The sequence below is a fragment of the Nilaparvata lugens genome, chromosome 1, assembly GCF_014356525.2.
Source record: "Nilaparvata lugens isolate BPH chromosome 1, ASM1435652v1, whole genome shotgun sequence".
Taxonomy (NCBI): Eukaryota; Metazoa; Arthropoda; class Insecta; order Hemiptera; family Delphacidae; genus Nilaparvata; species Nilaparvata lugens.
This window is the reverse complement of record NC_052504.1, coordinates 20977376-20996243: the sequence shown is the minus strand read 5'-3', so window position 1 is coordinate 20996243 and position 18868 is coordinate 20977376. Positions and strand designations below refer to the sequence as shown.

General features: G+C 34.2%; 1 protein-coding gene across 1 annotated transcript in view; it reads left to right on the top strand.

The window, feature by feature from the left end:
• Window positions 1–2648: 2648 nt before the first annotated feature.
• LOC111043579 (long-chain-fatty-acid--CoA ligase 1) overlaps window positions 2649–18868 on the top strand; it is a 28077-nt gene continuing 11857 nt past the window's right edge. Inside the window, exons 1-4 of the mRNA XM_039421856.1 lie at window positions 2649–2967; window positions 12113–12236; window positions 13985–14254; window positions 14727–14926. Of these exons, the coding sequence (XP_039277790.1) occupies window positions 2890–2967; window positions 12113–12236; window positions 13985–14254; window positions 14727–14926 (672 nt within the window). The 5' untranslated portion in view covers window positions 2649–2889. The remainder of the gene's footprint in view (window positions 2968–12112; window positions 12237–13984; window positions 14255–14726; window positions 14927–18868) is intronic.

Genomic DNA, 18868 nt, shown 5'->3' with positions numbered 1-18868 from the left:
ACGTTACAATTCCGTAATCAAAATCAAGGTTTCAATGTCTGCGTGCATGATTTGTTTGATAGAGTGGTGCAAATCATATTCAGGAAAATTGAAATATTATTAGTCTAGCATTGTGAAACAGTGATGCTATGAGAATACTATACAGAGTGAGTCATATGTTTGGGAACCCTTCAATAAATTGGACACTGTTGTAGATATAATACTGTAACTTTCAGGATAAGTTATTAGTCAAATACTCTACATTTTGACGTACAACTGAATTTCAACTCCTCATGAGGGGGTGACTTAAATAGGGGATGTAACTCGAATATTTTAAATGTAAACACCCATTGTGTGATCTATCATTTTAAATACCTTTTGTGAAACAAGAGAGATGACATCGACAAAAATGTTCTATGATACTTGTATCCAAAATGGTGGCTGATTGAAGTTTTAGTTTTTAAAGAAATGAGGGGTTGTAACTCAAATATTTTGAACGTAAACATCCATTGTGTGATACATTATTTCAAAGGCCTTCTCAAAATTAGAAAGATGACATCAATTAAAATGTTCTATGATACTTTTATCCAAAATGGCAACTGATTAAAATGTATCAATTATTTCTTTAAAAAATCAAACTTCAATCAGCCGCCATTTTGAATAAAAGTATCATTGAACATTTTTATTGATGTCATCTTTCTTGTTTGAGAAGACCTTTGGAATGATGTACCACACAATGGGTGTTTACATTAAAAATATTCGAGTTACAACTCCTCACCCCTTTATGAGGGGTTGAAATTCAGTTGTACGTCAAAAGGTATTTGACCAATAACTTATCCTAAAAGTTACAGTATTTTATCCACAACAGGAAGGGTTCCCATACATATGAATCACTCTGTATTAATACTATTAATAAAACTATTATTATCTAATAAAACTCATTTATCAATTTCTCATCCGCTCTTTGTATTTCAATACTTATTCACAAATAAGTATTCATTTGTACACCTTATCAACAATACAGTACGGTTCATAATTCATTTGAATGTGAGGTTTGGGAAAATTTATAATTTTAAAACTCTAAATAAACTCTTCTAAATTTAAACTCTCTATTTGAGAGTGATTTTTGCTTTCATTGATTTGAGAGTCAAACTTGTCGTGAAGAAATATTTTGTAGTGGAAGATATTGCAAGTTGAGTGGAATTCAATTAAAGCTGAGAATAAATTAGCATTTCAGTAATTTCATTAGAAATATCAGGACGATGAACTGAGGATCCCTAAGGGAAAATAGAAGGAGCTTCTCAGTTGGAGGGAAAAGTTTAAAGCTTGAGTTCCAAGTTAATATTCATGCAAAGTGTGAATTGTCGCTCTTGGAAACCACATTGATGGAAAGAGTGCCTACACCTGTTAACGGAATCGGAAAATTCGATTACTTTGTGAATAAACGTGTTGTAAGATATCTTGGTCGAATGGCAAACAACTGTTTATTGTCATCTTGACATTTAGATCCACTTTACTTTTGGCAGATGTTCAAGTTTTCAACATTATCCCTACCATTTGAGTTATTGAAGTGATGCCATGCAACTTCATGGTCGATCAAAACAATTTGTCGTGCAACGTCACACACATGATGATATTGCTTTCAGAGACATGTCAAGGAGGCATTGGGTGAAGCTCTGTTTTCTTCAATGATCGCAGTCATTATACAAATAATTTTTATTGTGCAATTTCTGGTTCGCTTGAATAAGAATGTACAATGGATTTTTAAATTCTTCAGAAGCTCGGTGTCAATTCTTATTATAAAATAACCCAAAAAATGAAACAGACTTAGAAATTTAATATTTCAATGGATTTTTAAATTCTTCAGAAGCTCGGTGTCAATTCTCATTATAAAATAACCCAAAAAATGAAACAGAGTTGGAAATTTAACAATTCATCTCTTACATAAAAACTTCTAATATAACATTGTGTAATATCTGAATAGGATAATTTAATAAAAATATTTAATATTTTTTTTGGGTTCCATCTTTTTTTAAAACTTGTGACTAAGATAACTTCATTGTTGATATGTGTGACTTGTGTGAGATAACATGAAGATTTGTGTCGTAGCGCCATACGCTATATAATAATAAATTAATAAGCACTTTCGGCAATGTAATGGTGATAATAATAATGTGCTAAAGAACTCTGTATTGTTAAAACATATGAGTCGATTGGCAGACATTGCTAATCTACCTACAGTCGACCCAGGATAGTAAATAGGTATCCTATATCTACTTTTTTTATCCTGTATACTATCCTTGCAGTAGACCATCTGCATAATTGAAATCTCCTGCAATGAATTGTTAGAAAACATTTTATTCAGAATTGCTCTTCTTTTACTAACTCAGTAATCTATTAGCAAACACAAATTAGATATTTACAAATTATTTTTAACAGATATGTGAAAACCAATAGGTAGTGAAACTGTCAGAAGAGTGTTTTTGGCGGCATGGTTTCAACAAAGTGGTGCAAGAGTGATATGTTTATCACCTGAGACAACGGCGCGCGAGTGATTAGTGTCACCTCCGCTCGCTGAGTGCTGGTGCTCGTGTGGTGGGGGGTGGAGTGGTCAGTTGAGGGGTGAGGAGGTTGAAGATAGCGATGTCGTACGGGACGAAACCCAAAATAAACTCAGTCGGCTTTCGATAGCCACCATGCTCATCTCCTTTCAATTTCCAACATTGGAAACGGTCGTTTACCTGCGATTTCTAGCTATCGAAATAGAAGTCTGGAATTAGGGTGAAAAAATGTGTATCAATTCAATTGTTGTTCGGTAGTGTTCTCAATTTGTGCGTCTTGTACTGTTTCCATGTTAATAGTTTGATTAAGTTTTGAATGCTGCTTCCTCGCTGACCGCCTACCCTCATCATGCCATGCTGCAAGTGCTGTTATCATGAACCAATCAAAATCCCAATCGACCTCAACAATCAATCTGAGCTCCTAAGAGTAAGTTAACACTCTCAAAACAATAACTATGCGAATTGTCACATTTTTACGAATTCCAATGTCAGCAACTTGATTTCAACGAAACGTCATCAATCTTATAAAGCATGGGACTCTCGTGGAGTAATTGAATTTTGAATTCCTGAAAAATTGAAGAAGTCATTTTGTAATACAAAATGGTGTGAAATTGGCCCATTTTAAAATTATGGAAATTTGGAGAAATTTGAGTACAAGTCAATGCAGCTCTGTTGTAGAAGCCTTGTGACTGCATTTCTGTAATATGAAGTGAAAAAGCTCTTTATGAGTTGGCCAAGTGACTTATTAAGGTGCGTACAGATATACACGCCGCGAACATGAGCAATTCACTTTTAATCAGCTGACTATATCTGTATTTTTACAGAAACGATGAGATATAAAAAGCTTGGCATCAGCTGATCAAAAGTGAATTGCTCATGTTCGCGGCGCGTAAATCTGTACGCACCTTTAGAAGTATCGGAATACTATATATGAAATACATTCAAGTCTAGTATTAGACTTGGATAGATAGGATTTCATATTATAAGATTTTGGCCCGGTTGCAATAAAACCGGTTAAATTTTAACCGTGATTAATTCCATGAGAACCAACCAGAGAAGGCTTTATTGAAAAGACGGCTCCTCTGATTGGTTCTCATGGAATTAAAATTAAAAATTAAAATTCAACCGGATTTTGAGCAGCCGACACATGGTATTTTATCATTCTACGACATAGTATTTCATTATAAGATATAATGAAAAAGGATTAATAAAGAAATGAAATACAGAAGAATAATATCCCAATCATAGAATTTTTAGTGAAAAAGAAGATCTCTTGTTGGCAAAAATGCTCATGACGATTAAAATCAGTGAGTGATAGGGACAGAACAGGTTATAGGGTCACCTCTGTCTTAGGTGATAGAGTTGTCTTTCTGGATGCATCCAGGTACAGTCCAGTCGTTGTAGTATAAGTAGTAGTCCCATCTTGCTCTCAATATTTCAGGACAATGGTTGTATCTCAATCTTCTTCAACATTTCTTTTGTTGCGAAACAATTTTTCTTCCTTCCACTGTGAAAAAGCATGGCAAAAATCGCATTATGCTGTTTCTCCAATCTAGGGATTCACGGAACAAACATTTCTGGAGAGTACTGCCACAGATTCAGGCCTGTGACAGATTGAAGTCTGTGATAGTGCCCTCTCTTTTGGCAGCACCTAGTAGGCTTTTCGGTCAGCACTATAACCTCCTGTACGCACCAAGGTATAGAGGGTAAAGTTTGGACAACACAATATTTGACTCCCCAGCTTTGTTCTGACTACTTAGAAGGTACATCAGAATTCCTCATCCCTATCCCTTGTGTTTAAGGGATGAGAGTGGTTTAAAAGTTGCGTTTTTTTCATTTCTGGCTTACACGCATGTATCTTGGAAACAATGCATTTCATTGACATGACTAACCGAACAAAAATGAAGCTAGATAAATTTCCTACAATTTTTGTTTTGTTTTCCTCCTTTAGTTTTCGAGATATTCACTTTAAAATCTTGGAAAATACAGTTTTTCTTCCAACTTTTTGCACTTTCTGGACTTATTACTCAAAAACAATGCATCAAAAAAATAAATACTGGACGTTGGGTTGTAGAACATTTCATTCTCTTCAATTTGATGTAGTATTTCATAATTTCATGCTTTTCATCAATTGTTTAGAGTTGAGTGTGAAATAATTAGTTTTACAACAAATGATCATTTGACAATGTAATTTGAACACTATTATCTAGAACACAATTTTCAACTCTGCAGCTTCATTGAGACCAGTTCGGAGCTGAACATATTGAAAATCTACATCCCTAACCTCTGTGCTACAGTTGAAGTACCGTCATGTTAACACTTGCTGTGTTGACAATTTCACTCTCAACACTAAAGCTGCTATAACAATTTATGAAAAGCATAAAATGGTGGAATAGTACATGAAATTGAAGTGGATTGAATGCTGCGGTCAAATAAGAGCTGCGGGGTCAAAAATTGTGTTCCAAACTTTTCCCTATATAGCCTAATCTTTCGTTGACTGGACTACTAATATTTTCCAGTCACTATACATTGGTGTTTGCAATATACTGTATATTGGAGTTATGAATTTCTATATAATATTTGGATACATGAGAGAAGTCCAGAACCAATTTATACATGGAAAATTTCCTTGTGCTACAGACCTTCAAGGGCCCATGTGCATGGGTCTACAGAGTGGCCCAAAAACCTCGTACTTTTTGTTCATTTTCCAGTTTTCAGCTATTTTTAGATTATAAAATTCTGAATAGAATAAGATCATTCAGAACTGTCTATCTCCAATGAGAACTGATTTATGATTTTTCAAAAATGAGTGAAAATTTTAGAAAAAAATCAACTTTGTTGAATTTTAGTTATTGATCAACAATATCTTCCAATTGTTACCATTTGGAGCAATAATTCAAAATCCCTCTGGGCGTAATTTTGCACTCTACAATCTGAGACCAGGTAGAGCGCTCTGTCTCATATAGATTTCCAGGTACACCTGACAACAATGCTGCTCGTATTGTGAAAAACGCCCAATTTTCAGCTTCAACCATCATCACCAACTAAATTGACCTCACAGTGATATTTCGAACAATAATATAAGTTCATGTGATCATGTTCTATGAGAATCACCTGTTAGATGCATTTAATTGAGTGGAAAGGTGCTCAAGGATCAAAATTTCAAACATTTATTACTTTTGACACAATGTTTGGATCTCATTGTACTACATTTCATTCTTCTCGGCGCATCAAGATGTTTCAAAATCATGTATCATGAGTCAATTCGGTCGGAAAATGGAGAGTTATGAGTTTCTCTCATAGATACTTTGCCCCTCGGAGCGATGGCCTTGTAAGGTGTTGTTCAATCAATTACTTTTACATATTTGGAAAAAACATGCTGATAGTATCCTCTGCTACCAATACTAAATATCAAAATAGCTCAGAGATCACAGCTTATTTTTGGCTCAATCAATAGCTTACGGCCATAATGATGTTTGCTCTGCAAGATCAACGTTATTGTGATGGGAAGGAGTCCATGCGTCCTGAGTGTTATTCTTTGAAAAGAAATCTTTCTGAACGAGAGGTGATAAACATTGGATGTTCATCTCTCAGTTTCAAGCGAGGCCATGCAAAGACATCAAACTAAAAATAAATCTCTCTCTAGTATAAGATTGATGTCAACTCACCCTGCTAAGAAAAGATCTTCATCACTGTTATGTTTTTTTATGATAGATGGACCAAAATAAATTGATGCAAGCTATATTTGTTCAACCAATTCTACAGGTCTGAACGTTATCAGATATCTAATTTTCCATGTCTGAGCATGTTTATGTATTCTTTCTATTTTAATTATAATATGAAAAGTTTCCAAGTCAATTTTTCTTATAAAGAGTCATGACCACAAATTTCCAATTAGTAAAGATGACCATGCATCCACGCATGCTGGATCAGCTTTGCATCAATAACGGAATCTCTAGTCCTCAGAGAAGGTTCAATTCTGACCAATAGTGAAGCACCAATTGTGAAATTCGAAAAATTAACCCTAATGTCATAATAATTATCTAATATTGTAGAGGTTCACAACGATTATAAATTTACATTCAAAGTCTTTCAATATGGTGTATCTTAAAATTCTCAAATACATAATATATTATTTTCAAATACATCATGGTGGTTTTAAAATCATGACTATTTTTAGCTATTTGAAAAATCGTCTTTCACGTTGAGAATGTAACAAATGCATCCAAAGTCCATATTTGTTAATAGTGAACCAAACTCAGCTGTAGCATAATTATCATAATAATGTTTGTAATTATTCGTATGTGGTACTAAATTTTCGAATACAAGTATAAAAGACAAGAGAAAATGAAAACTTCCAATATTGTTGAATTATAGCAATTTCACTCTTTCTTATATTTTGAAAAATTCTATCTCACAATGATTTTAAGCTAGAATATAGAAGAATCTAAGAAAATGTCAAGGGTGAATAATATGGTAGAATACATTTAGAGACAGAATAAAAATATTTTATTGCCTATAAAGTCGATATTTAGGTCGACTCTGGTGAATATCTGCTGGGTGATAATGGTACGTGATGTGAATTCATTTTTGTAATTCGATAAATGTATGTCAACAGCCGTTCGGATCGCGCGCTCTTCAGATGTAAGTCAACAATGTAATAGTCAAATAAACGTGTCAGAATGCTATGAAAGTTGGATGATTATAAATTTCTAGAAAATATTGAGGCGCTGTTGAATAAATTTCAAACAAAATTAACACTGGTCAAAACGACTATATAGACTACCTATATACGCTACATATACTTCACATCCTATGACAGCAAACATATTGCTGGATTTGAAGTCTTCACTCATATCGTTTTACTTCTTGAAGCATGAGGGCATGAGCAGAAATCTTGAGTTGACTCATATGAATGATGTAATAGTACAACAAATATTATATATGTTCCTATCTAAGTAAATATATGAATACTTATAAAATCGCATAGGCTTATATAATATATGTTACTGACCAGATGCAATAAATATTGCTTTCAGATTTGAAAACATTCGGAAATATTGGACTGATTCCAAATACTGACAAAGTCATGAGTTAAAAACTTGTCTTGAAGAAATATTTTTGAAATTTGTGTAGTCTTCTTGAAAATGCTCTCACGTTTGAAAACGCACCTACCTGAAAAACTTTAGTGAATCTGTTATAATAATTATTAACAATGTCGAGCTTGATAAGTATGTTGATTCCTATATAGACGTCATAAGAGTTTTATTAACGTAGATTACAATATACATTACAGGCTATCTGCTTTGAAGTTTAAAGATGACTAATGTACTAGACAGTAGACTAGTGCTAGTACATTTCGATAATAAACAGTGATTTGTTCAAAGATAACAATTATTAATTATATTTCAACAAACTTAGAAATGATGTAATCATAGTAGACATGTAGGATCTTATCATAGAATACGTGGAACCACTGAACAAGCTTGATAGTATCATGCTTTTTATATTTTCCATTCTCAGATCTTCTCTTCGGTCCATTTTGTCATAAGCACAATGTGATCCTATTTTTGTTGATACTGTAATCATACATATAAAATCATTTTGACCCTGAATCAAAAGGTTCTTGAACTTGAAGCTCTTTATCCTTAAATTTATATCACATTTTCAATTGCGAAGGAACACTCATATTGTTAATATTCATATATTTTGTGAGATTCCATTCCCAAAGAGTACTTAGCCCAATTCGAAGAGAACCGTTTGATTTTTGTAGATGATTCATTTAAGGAAGTTATCATGAAGTACATTACTGTGAAATAAGAGTACTTTCAAGATTACTTTGAAAAAAGCCTAGTAAATAGATGGATTTGTATGAATCAGTTGGTATTCTGTGTATAAGAGGAGTCCATGAGTCGTCCCATTCAAACGCATGAAGATATTCCTCACAAAATCTATTTAATGTATGGACTATCGCCAAAATCTATGAATCTTTTTGAGCTCTTACCTTGCAGTTGAGCCAAATATCTATCGTAGTGGAAGAGTAGCCTTACTTTATTCTGCATGCTTCAAGACAGAATAACAAAACTTGGCTCACGCAGCCCACTCATTGTCTTGCCTAACCATTACATATTTCTGATCACTATAATAAGAATAACCTAAGAAAAAAATGACAACTTAATAAATTTCTGCTCCGTTCCCTTTTTCGCTAATAAGAGATAATTCTGTCCAACCTTTTCACAAGTATAACTGTTCAAAGAATTCCAGAATAAAACGAGGATAGTTCAATTGACACGATATTTACTAGCTGTATTTGAGATTCAAGTGTAATTCTGACAAAGGGCCTCATTACACCTACACATACGAGTATTTTGATTAAGGTGTCAAATTGTAACAGCTCTTAGATCTCTCTGCGATCGCACATACTTGTAGCTAGTCTTTGAATCAAATATGTGTCTATCCAGTCAAAATAGGCTATGTTTATCCTGTTTTGAAATGTCTCGATCATTTGTTCAATGTACTCAACTTTAGTATTTCTTAGAAGAGAATGGATTTCATACAATAAGGACATTTCAAGGATCAAAACTTCCAACACTTATAACTTATGGAATAACTATCGGATCTTATTGTACCATAGACCATTTTTCTTCGCGGTTTAAAATCATGTATGGTAATCCAAAATCAAAATGAGGAAATCATTCTAGGCCTAATTTATTAACACAGAACGGACTTCATCGCAAGCAATTGCTACAATTGAAAATCAATTGCTACAATTGCATGCAATTGAAAATCATTCTAGGCCCAATTTATTTACACAGAACGGACTTCATCGCATGCAATTGCTACAGTTTTTCCACTAATTCATTCATAACATCAGCTGAGGTTATTTGGGAGCTATCACACAGACAGTCATGAGCTGACTCATGATTTCAGCTGGTTAATATACAACATAATTTACATCTTTCACATCAACAAACTGATACGGGTTGTGATTATGAATGTGCGGTTTTCGCCATTCATTTTCTCTTGGAACTCTACATCAAGATCATCGTATCACATGACCACCTTCTCATTAGAAAGAATGAATTTGAATTCATATGAGGGTCGAAGATGTTGAAGCGCCAGAGTAATTTTTGAAGAGTATTTTTTTATTTCAAAAAGGATCCCCAATGAAACCTACTGTCAAATTATCCTTGTAAAAGAAATATTTAGCTGTTTCCATAATTTCCACCAACTCTGTATAATTCAAAGTTGCGGATTTCAAAGATTGCAACAACAGTTTATGAGCGAGTTCTCCAACCCAGGGGGTGACTAGTGGTAATAAATCCGAAAATATTGTTCAATATGGAAGTATAAATGGGATAAAATTTTCAAATTTTGAACATTTCATCGAAAGCACCTATTTCACAAGATACGCAACTTTGGATAGATATTGGCCATCTATTTGTGTAGGGAAATATGGGTTGAAATGCACTCCAGAATGAATTTTCCATCTTTAACAATTTTTCTGATTTAAGTCGATTAGAACCATCGAGATAAGCGAATGACGTCTTTATTCAGCTGTTGAATAAACAAACGTTGATCAAGGTTGAATACAATAGAAGTACGTTTCACTGAGCATACGTGTTTAGTTGTATTTGAAAGTTATTCACCTCTGGGTGTTTCTCAAGTAGATTCTAAATGATAGAAAGGACTTTATCTCTTATAAGACTTTCAACTCGAACGAACAACTTACACAAATATAATTATCATGAACTCTACTCTCAGAAGTTAATTCAAAAAAAATAAATCTTTCTTGTTATTTTATTGTTCAATGTTCTGATTCTTTGACTCGTTCTCGGAAAAAACTCTGTTCTACTGAGCTCTAATGAGTTCAATTCCAATATTCTTTGCATCTTAATTGATAAGAAACAATAGTCATTATTCTTATCTTCAAGTACTCTACGAAATATGTGTTTCACTTGGAATTCTTCAATGAACTACCGTAGCTATGAACCGAAAAGAAACAAAAGCGCTAAAACTATCCCATTCCTCAGCGTAGGGGAACTAATGGAGCTATAAAAATTCGAGGATATCGAAGCCGAAAAGTAAGTCTTGACGCACCTGTCGTTTATTTTAAGATCAGAAACCACTGGCGAAACTTTCTCACCCTTAGCCACCCCCCCCTCACCCAAAAGGGGAGAAGCCATTCACTGCAAGCAATGTGGCAGACGGCCTCGTACACTTGAACTTCAAATGTGTCGCATCAGCATACATCTTTGGATCATTACCAAGTCATTCTTACTAGCAAATTAACGAGAGTAATTATGTGGTTCTTCCTCTCACGTCCAGTCTGACATTCTAACACCATCTCACACTGTCGAAAATCGATTTTGACAACAATTTTTGGATCAATTTCCAACAAGTATGATTTGAAAAATGCGATAGATCAGAAGTCTATAGTTTTCAACAAGAGGAAGTTTTTGAAGCCTGTTAAACATTTATTGAATATTCAATTATTCACAATATCACACATAAAACTTTCCTTGAGACATGCTGATGCTCAACAGAATTAACAAATAACATGAATAGTTTCATGATGCAGTGACAAAACTCTTGGTGATTATCACCTTCAGTAACCTTAAGCTACTTTCAATAGCCATTGTTCTCACTTTGATTGTCACTTGTCAAATGCTACTAGTTCATGAGGACATTCTACAGTGAGGCTCTCACTCAAGTGACTCAAATCAGTGAGGAAATTAATCAAAAAGAAATTTGTGAAAATTTCAAGGATTGCGACCTCAATTGTATAATAAATTATAGACATGGGTCTTATTTGGACAAAATATTTCCATATTTATCATCTCTATCGATATTGTAAGGAATGTTTTATACCTTATATTATTTTCTTTATTTAACATTGATTGACAGAATTCAGCAATATAAATGATTTACTAATTCTCGGGGTCAATGACTGTTGAGCGAAATAGAGAATAATGAACAAATAATAAAAGAATATTCATAAATGAACAAAATAAATCAAAAAACTTGTTGCAAGTTGTTTGCAACCAAAAACAGGTATACTCCGAAACATTACGTGATATTCTTAAATCTAATGTACAAAAAATTATTATTTTTTCTACTATCCAATTCTCGATATTCTACTACACAACAAAATCACGGATTCAACAGAATATTAAACATTTATTGAGCCAAGAATAATATTATTGATTCACATTTCCCATTCTCCATCGAGCTGGATTTTGATACATATCGTACACTGACCTATCAGGATGAAAAGCTTAATGAGTGATTAATAGATGTAGGCAATTACGTTAATGTGATTACGTCATAAATATCTTCGTGTAAGTACTGATAAAAGTCTTACTAAATTTGATTTGATCAATACAAGATACGCATTAATCAAGTGAACATAGCTCATTTCAAAATGACCCATAGGTCATAGTATTCATTATTTGGTCATATTGAAATGTAATGTGAATTGTGAGTTCAATTATTGAGTAAATCAAATCATTCAGAGAGTAAGCTACTTTTTTTGTCATGGAGAGAATTTATTTTAACTATTTTTTTCGTAGGGACCAGAGATTGTCAGAATATCAAAATTCTACAGAGAAGCTAAAGAAGGAAAATTCTTCAGCTACTTTTCCGAAGAAACTCAAACTCTGTACGAAACATTCAGACGAGGAGCGAAGATCTCAAGTAAGTAAAATAAATGTTGCAAGTAATTGTATTGAGTAGATTGTCTTCATTGGGTTTATTCTATTTGATCAAAAATACGTCTGTAATACATTTAATATTAATATTGTATATAATAAGTAAAATAGCAACAGACATAAGGAAAATTGATAAAAACTTATGAATAAAATAAACTGGATAATGGTAACGAAATTACGTCACCATTTGATTTTTTTCAAGAGAAATAAATCCATTTATTTCGGGCTACCGAACCACAGATTTCAGATTTAATCTGATTTGAAAACATTTTCTCTATTTCCAAGAAATTATTTTATTTCATAGATTGGAATCTGCATGTTAGAAAATGGTTATGCCTAGCATCAAAGAGGAGCAGAAGAAGCTTTTCCTATCCTTCTTCTAGCTTATTCGGATCCTCTCCGCCAGCATCGATCAGATTCAGACAGCTATGAGCTACAAAATCACTTTTTGAAGGTTCGGAACCAACTTGAAGCCATAGGTCCTCTTGATCATACTCGTCTCTCCCCATCAACCGACCATGCATGCCTCTCATTTTCCAGGATAAAGTGAGTTTTAAATTGGCTAAGATGTTTTTGTTTTTATTAATTTTATTTATGGACGTTCTATCTACAACTTGTTCAAGAATTTTGTAATATGTGTTGTGTATTTGCCATAATGCTAAATAAATCAACCCATCAATTACCCACATACAAACCCAGGGATCATATTATGGTCGTATCAATCGGCTTTCATAAAGCCGACTTTTAATACTTCGACAACAGGCATGTAGCAGAATAATGAGAAATCAATCCTCCTTATCAGTTATTGTATTGTTTCAGTCCAGACAACGAAATATAACAGATAGAAAGTTTACAACACAATTTTTGTCCATGCAGCTCTGTTCAGGATACTTGGAGGATGAGCATATCGAACTTTCCACCCCTATAATACCAGTAGGACAGTAAGATAGTCAGCACAATTTTCGAGATGTACGCGAAAAACGAAACATTTCACTTTCAAATCACACACACCTTCTCAGCATAAAAGGTAGGGATGGGGAATCTTGATATGTTCATCCAAAACAGAGTTGTAAGATAAAATTGTGTTCCAAGCATTTCCTCCTATATACCTCATTTTAAACATCTGTTGTAACGGTGCTAGGAGCTTTGGGGCAATACTTTTTGGGACCAACACTTTCTGGGACTGAATGGTTCCGGCATAAGGGAGGTTGGAAAATCAGGTGTCCTAACAAGTGGTTGAACATTGTTCTTCATCACAAAGGCGTTGAACACATGGAACTAGCGAGTCAGTTGCAGGCCTATTCAACTACATATATAACTAAATATTCATTCAGTATACTTTATATGTTTATTTATTCAGATTTTATAGTTGAATTATTATTTCCGCTACTTGATCAAGAAAATATTAATTTATAGTTTGCATTAGATCAAGAGACGTAGATCTAATAACATGTTGAAAAAGAGGCCTTCTAAAGTTGTCCGTAATAAAATTGATTGTTTATCTACTCAGTACACAGAACTATTTTTAAAAATGAATCTATGAATGATTTTCGTACAGTGACAGAAGCGTGAGTACCTGTCGGCAGGGCCGATTATTGTTTGCTAATCACTTCGCAGGTAGAGACCCCAGACTTGGTCCCAAAATTCCTGCTTCCAAAGTTCCGGTTACCACCTGGAATATATGTTTTCATTCAGGTTGCTACTTTGATTGTATTTTTATGATGTATTGTTCAGACAACGGGCCATGCCTGGGATGGAGAGAGCAGCATTCCAAGCCATACCAGTGGATGCACTACAACGAGACCCTGCTACGAGCACGCAACTTCGGCTCAGGCCTGGTGGCGCTGGGTCTGGTGCCCGGCCAGCACACCTTCATCGGCGTCTACAGCCAGAACTGTCCCGAGTGGATCCTCACCGAGCAGGGCGCTTACTGCTATTCCATGGTCATTGTGCCTCTCTACGACACTCTTGGACCTGATGCCTGTGCCTACATCATAAAACAAGGTAAGCTATTCATGATATATTAAGCATTTTTTTCAGATTGGGTTTCTATTCTCAATAAAATACATAAAATACAAATGAAAGTGCATAGCAAAATTACACTATAAAAAAATGAACACATTCTTATGCTAGAGTTATGATAGCCTTAAGAATTAATAGTGTACTAGTATGAGAAAATACACACAGCACATAAGGTTAAAACTATGGATTGCTGGGATTCTAATTGAACCGTGAAAAGTTCAATTTCAATAATTGATAATCACTCATAACACTATATTATTTTTAATATTAAAATTGTTTCGTGAATGATACATACAAGCATTTTTTCATATTGAGTTTTTATTCTCAATATATACATACAAGAAATGAAATGCAAGGTAGCCCTCGTACATTGAAATAGAAAAAGCAACATGGAATATTTTGGACCAAGGAATTTCTCTAAAAACAAGTGTTAACTTGTACTTGCATTTTTCAGCTGAAATATCAGTTGTTGTTTGTGAGAACGACGCCAAATGTAATCTGCTCATCGAGAAAGCGCCTCGCTGCCTGAAAAAGCTCATCACGATAAGAGATGTGCGTCCCGCTACAAACCAGAGAGCCAAAAATAGAGGCATAGAAATATTACATTTTGAAGACATTGAGAAAAACGGAGCCTTGAAAAGCCACCCAGAAAAGGTGATTATCATACTCTTGTTCAAGGCATTTTTTGATGTAGTATGTTGTTGCTATAATATTCATCATTGAATATCTTTCAATAATAAACATGACAAATGAATTGTTCAAATTTCCATTACTCATTTTAATTACGAGTATTGAACCACTTGTAATTCTAGTTTATTCAAGTGTTCCGATATGCAACACACCTCATTCAGACTGACAATAATCCTAAAACTCAATCTGTCACATCTCACATGTGAAGTATAGTAAAAAATTGTAAATATTTTTGGAAAAGTTGATAGTACTGTTTATTGATTAAAATTTTATTGAATAAAATTGATACATACAAGATGTGAGTAGGAAATGCAAAATGATGTTTGTGAAGAGGGTAGCCTATCTTGCCCCTTCATCGCTATGAGAAACCGGTTAGTACTGTATAGCTATGGACTGTAGCGTAACCGGTATAGTACAGAGTAACATTGAAGAAATTGCATTGTTAATATACTATTCCATTTTCCATATTACAAGATTTGTAGGCAATTGTAAATTTCAGAAGAGTGAAGTTGAGTTTCATTACTTCAATTTTCATGTGTTATTATTGGGTTTTCATGTTTACACTCGATCAAAGTTGACAGCATTATTAACAAACATTCTTCGAAGATAGAAAAGGTGAAAGGTACTGATGATTTTCATGTAACAAGTAATGTAAACAATAGAAATTAATTTGATTTGATGTTTCCTATTCAACCAATGCTGAAAGTTTGCAGCAAATCTCACTATAGTTTACCTGGTTGGTATTATAGTGAAAAGAGGGGGACAGTGAGAAAGCATTTGAGTATATTGTCTTCATTGGGCTTATTCTATTTGATCAAAAATACGTCTGTAATACATTTAATATTAATATTGTATATAATAAGTAAAATAGCAACAGACATAAGGAAAATTGATAAAAACTTATGAATAAAATAAACTGGATAATGGTAACGAAATTACGTCACCATTTGATTTTTTTCAAGAGAAATAAATCCATTTATTTCGGGCTACCGAACCACAGATTTCAGATTTAATCTGATTTGAAAACATTTTCTCTATTTCCAAGAAATTATTTTATTTCATAGATTGGAATCTGCATGTTAGAAAATGGTTATGCCTAGCATCAAAGAGGAGCAGAAGAAGCTTTTCCTATCCTTCTTCTAGCTTATTCGGATCCTCTCCGCCAGCATCGATCAGATTCAGACAGCTATGAGCTACAAAATCACTTTTTGAAGGTTCGGAACCAACTTGAAGCCATAGGTCCTCTTGATCATACTCGTCTCTCCCCATCAACCGACCATGCATGCCTCTCATTTTCCAGGATAAAGTGAGTTTTAAATTGGCTAAGATGTTTTTGTTTTTATTAATTTTATTTATGGACGTTCTATCTACAACTTGTTCAAGAATTTTGTAATATGTGTTGTGTATTTGCCATAATGCTAAATAAATCAACCCATCAATTACCCACATACAAACCCAGGGATCATATTATGGTCGTATCAATCGGCTTTCATAAAGCCGACTTTTAATACTTCGACAACAGGCATGTAGCAGAATAATGAGAAATCAATCCTCCTTATCAGTTATTGTATTGTTTCAGTCCAGACAACGAAATATAACAGATAGAAAGTTTACAACACAATTTTTGTCCATGCAGCTCTGTTCAGGATACTTGGAGGATGAGCATATCGAACTTTCCCACCCCTATAATACCAGTAGGACAGTAAGATAGTCAGCACAATTTTCGAGATGTACGCGAAAAACGAAACATTTCACTTTCAAATCACACACACCTTCTCAGCATAAAAGGTAGGGATGGGGAATCTTGATATGTTCATCCAAAACAGAGTTGTAAGATAAAAATTGTGTTCCAAGCATTTCCTCCTATATACCTCATTTTAAACATCTGTTGTAACGGTGCTAGGAGCTTTGGGGCAATACTTTTTGGGACCAACACTTTCTGGGACTGAATGGTTCCGGCATAAGGGAGGTTGGAAAATCAGGTGTCCTAACAAGTGGTTGAACATTGTTCTTCATCACAAAGGCGTTGAACACATGGAACTAGCGAGTCAGTTGCAGGCCTATTCAACTACATATATAACTAAATATTCATTCAGTATACTTTATATGTTTATTTATTCAGATTTTATAGTTGAATTATTATTTCCGCTACTTGATCAAGAAAATATTAATTTATAGTTTGCATTAGATCAAGAGACGTAGATCTAATAACATGTTGAAAAAGAGGCCTTCTAAAGTTGTCCGTAATAAAAATTGATTGTTTATCTACTCAGTACACAGAACTATTTTTAAAAATGAATCTATGAATGATTTTCGTACAGTGACAGAAGCGTGAGTACCTGTCGGCAGGGCCGATTATTGTTTGCTAATCACTTCGCAGGTAGAGACCCCAGACTTGGTCCCAAAATTCCTGCTTCCAAAGTTCCGGTTACCACCTGGAATATATGTTTTCATTCAGGTTGCTACTTTGATTGTATTTTTATGATGTATTGTTCAGACAACGGGCCATGCCTGGGATGGAGAGAGCAGCATTCCAAGCCATACCAGTGGATGCACTACAACGAGACCCTGCTACGAGCACGCAACTTCGGCTCAGGCCTGGTGGCGCTGGGTCTGGTGCCCGGCCAGCACACCTTCATCGGCGTCTACAGCCAGAACTGTCCCGAGTGGATCCTCACCGAGCAGGGCGCTTACTGCTATTCCATGGTCATTGTGCCTCTCTACGACACTCTTGGACCTGATGCCTGTGCCTACATCATAAAACAAGGTAACCTATTCATGATATATTATACAAGCATTTTTTCAGATTGGGTTTCTATTCTCAATAAAATACATAAAATACAAATGGAAGTGCATAGCAAAATTACACTATAAAAAAAATGAACACATTCTTATGCTAGAGTTATGATAGCCTTAAGAATTAATAGTGTACTAGTATGAGAAAATACACACAGCACATAAGGTTAAAACTATGGATTGCTGGGATTCTAATTGAACCGTGAAAAGTTCAATTTCAATAATTGATAATCACTCATAACACTATATTATTTTTAATATTAAAATTGTTTCGTGAATGATACATACAAGCATTTTTTCATATTGAGTTTTTATTCTCAATATATACATACAAGAAATAAAATGCAAGGTAGCCCTCGTACATTGAAATAGAAAAAGCAACATGCAATATTTTGGACCAAGGAATTTCTCTAAAAACAAGTGTTAACTTGTACTTGCATTTTTCAGCTGAAATATCAGTTGTTGTTTGTGAGAACGACGCCAAATGTAATCTGCTCATCGAGAAAGCGCCTCGCTGCCTGAAAAAGCTCATCACGATAAGAGATGTGCGTCCCGCTACAAACCAGAGAGCCAAAAATAGAGGCATAGAAATATTACATTTTGAAGACATTGAGAAAAACGGAGCCTGAAAAGCCACCCAGAAAAGGTGATTATCATACTCTTGTTCAAGGCATTTTTTGATGTAGTATGTTGTTGTTGTTATAATATCCATCATTAAATATCTTTCAATAATAAACATGACAAATGAATTGTTCAAATTTCCATTACTCATTTTAATTACGAGTATTGAACAACTTGTAATTCTAGTTTATTCAAGTGTTCAGATATGCAACACACCTCATTCAGACCGACAATAATCCTAAACCTCATTCTGTCACATCTCACATGTGAAGTATAGTAAAAGTGGCCTAAATAATATGTTTGGTAAAGTTGATAGTAGTGTTTATTTATTAAAATTCTATTGAATAAAATGTTACATAGTACATTAATAATATAAAAGATGTGAGAAGAAAATGCATAATGATGCTTGTGAAGAGGGTAGCCTATCTTGCCCCTTCATCGCTATGAGAAACCGGTTAGTACTGTATAACTATGGACTGTAGCGTAACC